Below are 11,351 nucleotides of genomic sequence, written 5' to 3'. Positions count from 1 at the left end.
TTCTATGGGAACCTACTGCCTAATTTTATCGTCTATGGCAAAAGCTAGTCTTGCCAAGGCATCGGCACGACTATTCTCAGCCCTTGGTATTTGGCAAATCTCATAGGCAAAGAATCTTCGAAGTTGCTAATGTGTTGCCGATACGTAGGCCGTCATGGATGCGTCTTTTGTGACAAAGTCAATTGTCACCTAGTTGACAACGAGTTGGGAATCACTTTGTATGTTGATCTGCCTAGCACCCATATCCTCTGCTAGCCCAAGGACAGCTAGGATGGCCTCATTATTGGAAGTTCTAAAGTTAAAATGGAGGGCATATTCAATCTTGACCTCATCGGGCACGATTAGGACGAGACCAGCACCACATCCTTGTTGATTGGTCAAGCCGTCCACATGTAAGACCCAAATGGGGATTGTAGGGTTGAAGTATCTACCATTCGGTAAGGTTTGTCCAGCCAATGCCGTTGCGGTATTTGAGCTTCCTGATGTTGCAAAAACATGTTCTTTCTTCAAGGTTTGAGTATGCTTGCTTTGAAGTTTCGTTCGGGACAAGATAATTTGTGCATTCATTTATAATGGGCATCATTAGGAAAATCAGCATCTCCATGATAATAATTTGTCTAGATGACCAGTCATATATGCCAATATTTCCAGCACTAGATTTTTAACCACGACATGTGATTTTGCTTATTATAAGTCCAATCATTGGCTCTCAAGTGTCCTTTTGACCTGCCTAAAAGGTCGGGGCTGGTATAGACTCACTAACTCTCTCATTTTACATTTTTCATATGGGCTTTTAAAGAGAGAGAGAGAGAGAGAGAGAGAGAGAGAGAGAGAGAGAGAGAGAGAGAGAGAGTTCTAGTGAGAGATTGTGCATAAATTAGGTTTTACTTTTGGAGAGAAGAGTTCATGGGTTCTTGAATTCCTTTTGGGCTTTCATTGAAATTACATTTCTCAAAGTTTTGTTAGTAATATGAAGTTTTCTTCTCTCATCTCTTTCATTTCCACCATTTTACAAAACTTGGTTTTTCTCTTTGGTTTGTCTGAGAGTGTTCATGACATATTTCATTTTGAAAGCTACTTTTTGAGAAAATCTGACCATAGCTTTGCATATCAAAGTTTTAATCTATCATCTCTTTCATTTGCACCATTTTGGAAAACTTTGTTTTCTCTTTGGCTTGTTTGAGAGTGTTCATGACATAGAAATGGGTTTTCAAGATTTCATTTTGAAAGCTACTTCTTTTTTAGAAAATATGTCCATCGCTTTGCATATCAAAGTTTTAATACCTCATCTATTTAATTTGCACATTTTGGAAAACATAATTTTCTCTTTGGTTTGTCTGAGAGTGTTCATGGCCTCTAGAAATGAGGTTTACAAATAGCTTTTGAAATCTGCTTCTATTTTCAAAATCCACTTCACTTATTGACACTCGTGAGTGTCTTCTTGTACTTTCCTTTGATTTTGGCGTCTCCTTTCTCTCCTCTCCCCTCCCTGTTGAACTATTCATGGCTCCGATTCTACTGTAGGTACGCTTCTACGGCTCTTCTTCCCTAGATAACTTTTATTTATTTTCTCCATCCAATCCAATTCAACTTCAACTTGAACTCCACCCCACAAATTTCCAGACTGCATCGGGTCCAGCTATGATGTTCATTTACAAATCAACAACCCAAATTTCCAAACCCCCAAATTTCTAAAAAGTACCCACTTTGACATCATACAGCCTATGCCATTATCGAACAATGGTTCCTACCATATTGAGATCGCATGACATGGATCTAGTCGGAATAAATCTAGAACCCTAAGAAGACCCCGCGATTTCAAGATCTTATCGACTAGCCATGGTGGTTTTCTTTCTTTGGTGGTTTTCTTTCTTTCTTCTATTTCCATTTTGCTTTCTCTTTAAATTCTCTGAGTTCCTCTATCGTTATTAGTGGTGGCGAGGCAGCGGATAATACATTATTAAATGTGAAAGTGCTAAAATATTTATATGGGAAATAACTCTGGAAAAGTAAAAAATCAAAAAGGGATAATAGATACTTGAGTAATGGCCTCATAGTAATTGATAAGGCTCTTGGGCTATGGAGAAATTTAATTGAGACACCCAAACGAATTCACAAAAGACTTAATAAATAGAAATTAATTATTTTGTGGATTTTTTCTTTAATTTTTTATATATTAAATAATAATTAAAATATAATTACTAATTAAAGTAATTCAAAAAGGCCAAGATATTACTTAATTACATATATTAAATTAAAGAAGTAGGCCAAAAAACAAAAGTAAAGAAACTAATTTTATATTTTAAATTTGTTTTTCAAAAAAAAAAAAAAACCTCTCTCAATAAAAGATCATCGGCACAAGTCTATGTCGGCGAAAAAATTCCAAATGTGAGTGGATCCCATTTCCTCAAACCCTCAAACAATATCTAAATCCTCACCCTGTTGCACTACAAGAATGGATGTGCTACCCGAAAAGGTCGAAGATACCAATGCCTCTCCAAGAACTCCCATCTCATTAGCGTCGCTACATTCTAGTAACATTGTGGAGGTGTCGTTTGAGTTGCTCCCATGGCTTCTTCCAACTATGAACATATCATAGTCACCTTCCATTGCACTTATTAGTGTGAGAGTTTGTTCCCAACTTGTTACTGACTTCTCTAAAAATTCTAGGGAGTCATCGCTCATTGACCTCAACCTAAACGCATCTATGAACAAGTCATCAAGTTTTTTTTGCTTCCCAGTACTTGTCATTGCCACCAAAATTTCATCATCACCATCACCATCACCATCACTGTCGCTATCACCATCATCCACATCATCATTGTCATTAGAGTAAACTTTCGGTGCCCCTTTATTTGAGTTAAAGTTAAATCGTATAACTGTTATCATAACCCTAGGATGCCCGACCATCCTCCCTGCATATGCTAAAGCCTCACGGTCATCTTCCCCTCCGATGAAGAGAATGGCAAAGTGGTGGCCGGAGTTGGACGTACCGAGACCATGATCCACAAAAACAGCCACAGAGCAGCGCGCATGTGCAATCAAGTTGTTGTTGAGGCATTTTAAATGCAAGTAGTTTGAATCTTGTGTCGCTGCTCCTCCATCCGATATGGCAGATTGTTTGTGGAAGGGGATGATTATTAGGGAAACACGATTCTCCTCAGCCAGGTTGCATATGTCCTCATGCATCGTGGCATAAGGGGACACGGCGGTGATTGTTTGCACCGTGACGATTCCTTCTCTTTGTTGGGCATAGAGTTGAAAGCCATTTGAGGAGTCGTAGTCCGTTGAGTGTGCATCATTGGTTGTTGTGTTTGTGCTACTCGGTTTGCAAGTGTTGTGCACAACCAACATGGCTGAAGCATGGCCAGTTAGCTCCACGAGTTGTGTGACAATGACATGAATAGGGGATTTTTCGGTTGGGTTAGAACTATCAATGAGGTCGATAATGCCGGACATTTTTCGTGAGGTGTGGGTGCATGCAAGGATTCGAAGCTCGGTATTAGGTCCAACGCTTCGTACGTTCCTCTGTTTGTATTGCACCAAAGACCTAGCACTTGACTTGTAAAAAAGGGCAAGAAACGGCCCCACGAAAAATGTCATAATCCAAATCACCACCGTCATTAGTGTGAATGATTGTTTGTTCAAGATCTACACAATTGTCATGCGTTCATTATAAACCATATAAACCTTGCAAAATATCATATGAATATGCATGCAAAGTACGTACCTTTAAGTCTCGAGCAGAGTTAAGTATGATGAGTGCCAATAAGCCTTTGGTGTTCATGAGTACTCCAACAGTCAGACTATCTCGAGGTGACATTCTGTTCAATACGCAGGCAACGAAAGTGCTCACGATTTTTGCTGCGTAGGCAACCAGGTTTATTAACACTACACGATATATGTTAGTCCCTGTTTTTGCCTCCTCTGGATCTTTCGTATTCAGAATATCAGAGAAACTAAGTCTTCTGGAATTGATCAAGTAGAAGAAGGGCATCAGAATCTCACGCACGAAATTTCCCATATTCTCTATAAGCATGCTTGAGAACTCTCCCTTAGGCATAATGATTCCCAATACAAAAGGCCCTACGATGGAGTGGGACCCGCACGCATCGGTGATTAACCCGCAAAGCACCACTCCGGCCATAACATAACATGCAAGCTCATTATCGTTGCCATTCTCCTGTGCTCCCCTCCGGCGATTAATGATCCACACGAGAGCTGGTCGGACTACAAAAACACAGAGTCCTACAAAAGCCAAGGTGGACCCCACAGTAAGCAATGGTCTACTTTTCACTATTGCCATTCCAAGCAAAAGAAGAATCCATGAACACAAATCGGAGATAACGGAGGCAGACAAGGCGAGTCCTCCAACATCAGAATAGAGAAGTTTGAGATCAGCAAGGATTTTGGCAAGGTCCAGGAAGTTGGTTGTGGCAAGAGTAATTCCCCAAAAGAATGAGCCGTCCTTAGTGCCCATGTTTTTTGTTTGTTTAGCGAAGTCTTTGAGGAGTATATAACGATACAAGACCCAACCAGTAAGGAAGGAAAAGACCATGCCAGTAAGGGCAATGCTGACAGCCTTCCTACGAGCACGTAGTATTGGTTTGAAGTCAAGCTCTAAACCCACCAGGAACATGTGGTAAACGAGTGCCAAGTTTGCTAAGGTCTCGGCAACCACCGTGTTACTTATGGGAAATAGTTGTGGGTACAAATCACCCCTCATATTCCGACTCATTAAAAAGCCACCCTGAAAATTAATTCTAACGATTAATCCGTAAGTTAACAACAAATATTCTTTTTATAGTAAATTTAGCTTAACTTCTTGAAAGTCATTTTTCCCCAACTACCACCGATCTCTTTATTTTTGTTTGAATAAAATCCTGTTTTCTTCTAAATAAAACCCGATAACTAGGATCCAACTCTCGTCAAGTTACCTAATCAAGCACAAAATCGAATTTTTTGTACTTTCTCGATTCCTAAAATACTCCCAACTAAGCCTTATTGCATTTTGTATATTATAATGTAGGAACCAATATAGAGACAATTTTTAATTGGAGTGTAAATAATGACACACTTGAATTTGGAAAGATCTCCAAATGGATGTAGGAATTAATTTGAAAACTTTTTTTTAAAATTTAACAATAAATTCATATTTAAGAAGTATACGTGATTAATTATCTATTATATTATTGTTTTATAAATATAATAGTCTACATACAATTTCACGTTGAAAAAATAACGCACCTATTACTATTACGAACATAATTTTTTACTGTACCATCTCTTTCAGAAGTACACGGGCCTTCTACCAAACATCTCTATTTTTTATCAAAAGAAAAGCCATTGTTAATTACTAAGGATATGGATGCATGCAGAACTCACAAGAATGTCGGCAACAATACGCGGTTGGTAGAAGGGTTTGAGTAGGAGCATAGCAAGACGAGTGCTGACCATGGCCATGACGAGTTTTATAACGGTGACTGGGAGAGCTTGCATCAACGGATTCTCCACACGCCATAGCCCAGTTGGGGATATTGTCTTGTTATAACATGCCCTTAGTTCATCTTTTGAGTCGGCAAATACTGTATAAGATTCCCCTGCGTATGACCTTGTACCAGTTACACTACCCATTATATTTATATGTATAGCAGCGCGGTCGTTCTCCTCTTCCTCTTCCTGATTTCCGAATTACATTCGCATCCGGATGCCTTATACAAAGAGACTAAGAGCGAGAGCGAGAGCAAGAGAGAGAGACAATGAAATTTTTATGCATGTAATTCATATATACATATATATACGCCAGGCACACATAATTTGTTGCAACAGTTAGGAACGGAGGCATCCCATTTCTGTACGTATCTGTATTAGGTTATTTTTGGCATGTAAGAAAGAACGACAGTAGCAAACTTGTCGTTACCCTGTACAGTTTTTCAGTTAGTTATACGACCAAGGCAGGTGTTCGTTTTAATGAAACCAGCATTGCATAACCTCTTAATCAAACCATATATAGTTTTTATATTTAAATCAATTTTTTTAAAAATTTTAAATATTAAAAATAAAAAAAATAAAAATAAAAAGTGGTTACACCCCGTAGTCGGCAACCATGATTACCAACCACGAAAAATTTAAGAAAAAAGTGTAGTTACAAGATACGCCTAACTGGATTTAAAACAAGCTTACCCCTTCTCTCTCTCTCTCTCTCTCTCTCTCTCTCTCTCTCTCGGTTGAATAAGTTAACGGCTTGAATTTCTTGAATTTCAATGTCCTGATGGATATGTGATTTGACTTTGAATTCTTTTCACTGAGGGCGAATTTGGAATTGCTGTTATTTGTAAAGTAAAGCAGCTCCATGTTTGGTAGACAATATTTTTAAAGTGTTGTTAGTACAAAAAGCAGTGTCAAAACTTTTTGGTTAAATATTAATATAAAAATATTGTAATTGTGAATAATAATTAAAATAGACATAATATTGAAAGTGTTATGCACTAATCATGTGGTGGTAGTGGTGGTGGTGGTGCAGGTGGTGGTAAAAGAGATGGAGGTGAAGGTGATAGTGAAAGAGGTGGTGGTGGTGATGAAGGTGGAGATGGTGGTTGTGATAGTGGTGGTGGCGAAATGGCCTTTGTGGAGGTGGTGAAGATTGGGAGGGGGTGGTGGTGGCGGTGGCGGTGTGGTGGTGGTGTTAGTGTTGGTGGTGGAGGAGGAGGATGTGGCGATGGCAGTGATGGTGATGGTGGTGGTTGTGGCGGAGGTGATGAAGGTGGTGGTAGAGATGGTGTCATTATTAAAAATTAATGGTGGTGTTTTGGGAATTTAAAAAATTCATTAAAAGCTCATCTCTGCTTTTTTTGAAAACAGTTTTAAAAAGTTACCCAGAGCCTGCTTTTAAAAGCTGTTGTCAAAAGACCACAGCTTTTAAAATAATCGATATATTTTATTTTTACCAAATACCTTAAATTGCTTAACTTTAAAATAAAGTAAGTTTTTGACAAAAAAAACAGCAATCTTAAACAGAACCTCAATCAGAAACTGTTTACTATGAGTGGCTTGATGTATTTGAATTACCATGATAACAGTTGATATGTCTAGGAACTATTTGTATATATAAGGTCCTACAAATATACATGAGAAAACACACACCTTCAATGTGAATTTTGGCCAAACATATTTGCTTGTGTTTTGAAATCTTTTATGGCATCAAAAGCCCTCTAGTCTGGCGACTTCTTTTTTACCTTTGCAAAAAAAATTTCATAATCCTTTTCGATGCCCAACACCAACAACAAATTCCCACCAAATTTTTACAACTTCATGTAAAAATTACTTTCATCTTTACAATTTCATGAAATCCAATCATATTTTAAATTACTTCGTGAAATTTGACTTACAACTAAATATCTAATATTGGAGAAGAATTTACATGTAACGGGAATGCTATCGTGATGGTATCCCAAATTTATCAAGAATTGTTGACCCTAAATCAAGACTCGGGAATTGAATTGTCCATTGGTTTGATATATATATATATATATATATATATATATATATGTGTGTGTGTTTATAATAAGGAGTTTGTGTTTTAATAATGTAAAAACTTTGATTAATTAAAGTAATGCAACGTAATTGAGACGGGGTTGCAATTGTAACATATATTATCCCAATATATGTTCTGACTTTGATACTTCAAATATTACAATCCAAACTCTACCAGAACAACATTCAAAAAATTTAGGTAAAATAGATAATAAATTTTAGTGGAATTGAATTTTAAAGCTACGTTTAGTGGGTGGGACTGCATTGGAGTATTTTAATGAAAATAGGCTGGCCTATTGTGTCTTTCAATGATATGAATCTTCTATTTTTTAAGTATTCATTCATTAATCATGCTTGCGAAAAATTAAAACAACTTAAATGTCATTAAGACATCTACAGGGATGAATCTAGGATTTGAAAACTGCTTGGGTTAATTTACTTTACGAATGCAAGAAATTTCAATAGTGAGAGAAAAAAGATAGACCGGACCAAAAAAAAAAGAAAAAAAAAAGAAGAGAGGAGAGAAATGAAGGATAAAAGAAGAAGAGAAAAGCGAAAAAAAAAAAAGAAATAGGAAGAAAAAGAGAGAAATGAGGAAAAGAAGATAGAAAGAGAACACAGGTATTGCAAATTTTAAAAAAACAAATGCATGGGTTAGAGAGAGACAATTAAAAAAAGAAGAATCGGCATGGCAGCCCAATAGCTGGATTCTTCCCTGAACGATGCGTCAAAAAACAATAAAATAAGTCTTTAGCTTTGGCTCTTTTCTCTCTTTTATTTATATATTTGTGTTCCTTCCACTCAGAGACTTGTGAAGAAGAAGAAGAAGAAAAAGAATAGAGATAAACCAGAAAAGAAAATGGAGGCTGCTTCCGTTACCGCATCGTCGCTCATAAGAGTTGCAGCTCTTTCTGGGTCTCTTCGTAAATCTTCCTATAACCGTGGTCTAATTCGTTCTGGTCAGTTACTTTACTGCAATTTTTTTTATTTTTTTTGTTCTTCCAATTGAACGGCGTCGTTTTGGGTTTTGTAGCGATTGAGATAAGCAATACGTCGATCAACGGCCTGCAGATAGAGTACGTAGACATCTCACCGTTGCCACTGCTGAACACGGATCTGGAAGGCGAGGGGAGTTTTCCACCTGCCATCGAAGCGTTTCGTCAGAAGATTCTGGAAGCTGATTGCATCCTCTTTGCTTCTCCTGAGTACAATTACTCCATGTCCGGTATAATTTTTTTATTTTTTAATTATTTTTCTCTTATTTTCTTTTTCTTTTTAAATAATGATTTTGAATTTGATGATCAAAGTCACATAAGCATTTCTTTCTATTTATTGCATTTTAATGGAAATTAGATAATTATTTAATCAATGATGTAAAAATGATGGATATTGCCACATTCGTTTACTTTTCAGTAGATGACACACCCACACACTACTCGTGTGTTTTTTTATTTTGTTTTGATGGCGACTACTTGTGTGTGTTGATAATACATGATATGATTAATGGGAGGAATAGTTAAAGAGTTTTTATCTCAAGCATTCATTAGATATGTTAAGTGAATTCAAATTTTGGTGAAGTCAAGTGGGAGGAATTTGGCTCAAATGGACAAAAATACCCCTCCATATTACGGAATTGGAAATTTGACAAGAGTACGTAACGTATCTTTAAATTGATCTTAATAAAAAATTACATGCATAAGATTGACAAAACGAAACTATGATAAAACTGGCAAACTAAAGGAACCAAAAATTACTTTTTGACCTTTATATATCATAGATGCAAATGCTAGTTGAGATATGAAGTCTTTAACCAATTGTTAACATAAAATCTTTAATGGGCCAAACTCATTTTCTTATATATAGCATTGACATGATAATAATTAGTTCCTTAATGTGTCAATTGTTTTTTTTAAAATAGTAGTTCTTTAATTCTAATCGGTTTTTTTTTAAATTTTTTTATTTTAAGAAAGAGAAAATGGGTCTAGGTACGTCTCATGAAATTAGGACTCATGTTATTATTTTGTTTTTTATTTTTAATATTTTTAATATGTAAATTGTTAATTTACTATATTATCCTTATTTAATGAATATTTCATTTCTTAATCTATATATATAAAGCAAAAGGCAAAGAATGATGAAACATTAAGAGTTGAAATTATTAATTAAATGAGGATAATATAGTAAATTTACATTTTTTTCATATGAAAAAATTAAAATAAAAAAAAAATCAAATAATATGTCCTACTTTTATGAAACATGACTACCCATGTTATCTTTTCTTATTTCTAAAAATAAAATATTAAAGGTACGCATATGCCAATGGACTAGTATTTTTTTATTAACTAAGCCCATTTTATCGTTTTTTGAATGTTTGACTATTCTCTGCTTTTATATACAGTTGTAGTAATAATATCAATATTAATAAACGCATACCACCACTACTTGATAAGTCATGCTGCTTTATTAAAATATGTTAATAAATACAATATACTTGTTAGCATGTTATCTAAAAGAAAAAAAGAAAAAAAAAGTCATTAAAAAAAAAACAGAGATTCTTTTGTGATCCACTAAAAAACATAAATGCTTTTGTGATCCACTGAATAGAAGTGCTTTTGGGACTTTTGTGACGCATTTCATTACCTTACATACATACTGATTGAATTTGTTTTTAATAAAAGAATTAGTTAAGCAGGCTAATTGCTAATGCATGAACTTTGGCCAGAATTTAATTATGATGAATGGACCCACTCCAATAGAAAAACATTGCTAATTTCCATTGCACTAATCTAGTTCCATAATTTGAATTTGAAATTCAAATTCACTGTATGTGGAGTTTGATCACTATCTTAATTTGGTTTATTGGCAAGTTTCTGCATCAACTGCCTGAATGTTTTTTAACCTCCACAATATATACCAGCACCTCTAAAGAATGCAGTTGACTGGGCGTCAAGACCACCAAATGTTTGGGCTGATAAGGCTGCTGCAATTGTAAGTGCCGGAGGAGGCTTTGGCGGTGGACGATCGCAATATCATCTTCGCCAAGTTGGAGTTTTTCTTGACCTTCATTTCATTAACAAGCCCGAGTTTTTCTTGAATGCATTCCAGCCTCCTGCAAAGTTTGACAGTGATGGCAACTTGATTGATGAACAGGCTAAGGAGAGGCTAAAAGAAGTTATTCTCTCCTTGCAGGCATTGAGCTTGAAACTTTGCCGAAAGCAATGAGAGGAGCTGTTTCATGTTTCCAACTGCCTGACTTCTAAGTCTCAATGGAGGTTGCAGGTTTGAAACAAGAAACAGTCTCTTCACTGGGCTGTGTGTGCATCTGCCTATCCTTAGACCTCGCACCGGCTGCCCTTTAATTTCATGGTGCTGAAGTTGCATGTGATTCAGGCTCTACCGTGTTTGCACTGCAGGAGTTTGACGCTTTATAGTTTATGCTATGATTTATTTCTTTCTGCCTCTGGAATTGGAATTTAGACCTTTGATTTGTGTTTATGTTTCTCTGGCATAACGTGTGCTAATAAAATGTATCCATCGCAGCAAAGTATGCGCTATCCAGGATTGGCATACACTTCCAATGTTATCAAATTGTTTTGCTAATGAAATGCAATTGTAAAATTATGTTTTCGTACATAACTAATGCATCGGGTTTAGGCCTAGTAGGTGCGGCACTATGGGTTTAGCTGGTATGTCTCTCTTCGGATTGCTCGGAAGAATGTGGAGTGGTTGTCCTGCTTTTTATTTTGTTTAAGTCGAGTAATTCTTAGGAGTTTTTTTGTGGTTTGTCTTATCTTTAGGTTGTTTCATTTCCATTTAGC

At 36.2% G+C, this 11,351-nt stretch overlaps 2 protein-coding genes across 2 annotated transcripts; one reads left to right on the top strand and one right to left on the bottom strand.

Moving 5' to 3' along the window:
- Positions 1-2,415: 2,415 nt before the first annotated feature.
- On the bottom strand, positions 2,416-5,634 carry LOC117617498 (cation/H(+) antiporter 15-like). The gene is made up of 3 exons (XM_034346884.1): positions 5,386-5,634; positions 3,731-4,750; positions 2,416-3,651 (listed from the first exon to the last, which is right to left on the bottom strand). Exons 1-3 carry the CDS (start codon positions 5,632-5,634, stop codon positions 2,416-2,418), a joined length of 2,505 nt encoding a protein of 834 aa, XP_034202775.1.
- Positions 5,635-8,371: 2,737 nt separating this feature from the next.
- On the top strand, positions 8,372-11,079 carry LOC117619647 (NADPH:quinone oxidoreductase-like). Its single transcript, XM_034349646.1, has 3 exons — positions 8,372-8,492; positions 8,567-8,758; positions 10,451-11,079. The coding sequence occupies exons 1-3, from the start codon at positions 8,393-8,395 to the stop codon at positions 10,753-10,755; spliced, it is 597 nt and encodes a 198-aa protein (XP_034205537.1). The 5' UTR covers positions 8,372-8,392; the 3' UTR covers positions 10,756-11,079.
- Positions 11,080-11,351: the final 272 nt, after the last annotated feature.

Source organism: Prunus dulcis, chromosome 2, assembly GCF_902201215.1.
Source record: "Prunus dulcis chromosome 2, ALMONDv2, whole genome shotgun sequence".
NCBI lineage: Eukaryota > Viridiplantae > Streptophyta > Magnoliopsida > Rosales > Rosaceae > Prunus > Prunus dulcis.
This window is presented reverse-complemented; position numbering and strand designations above follow the sequence as displayed.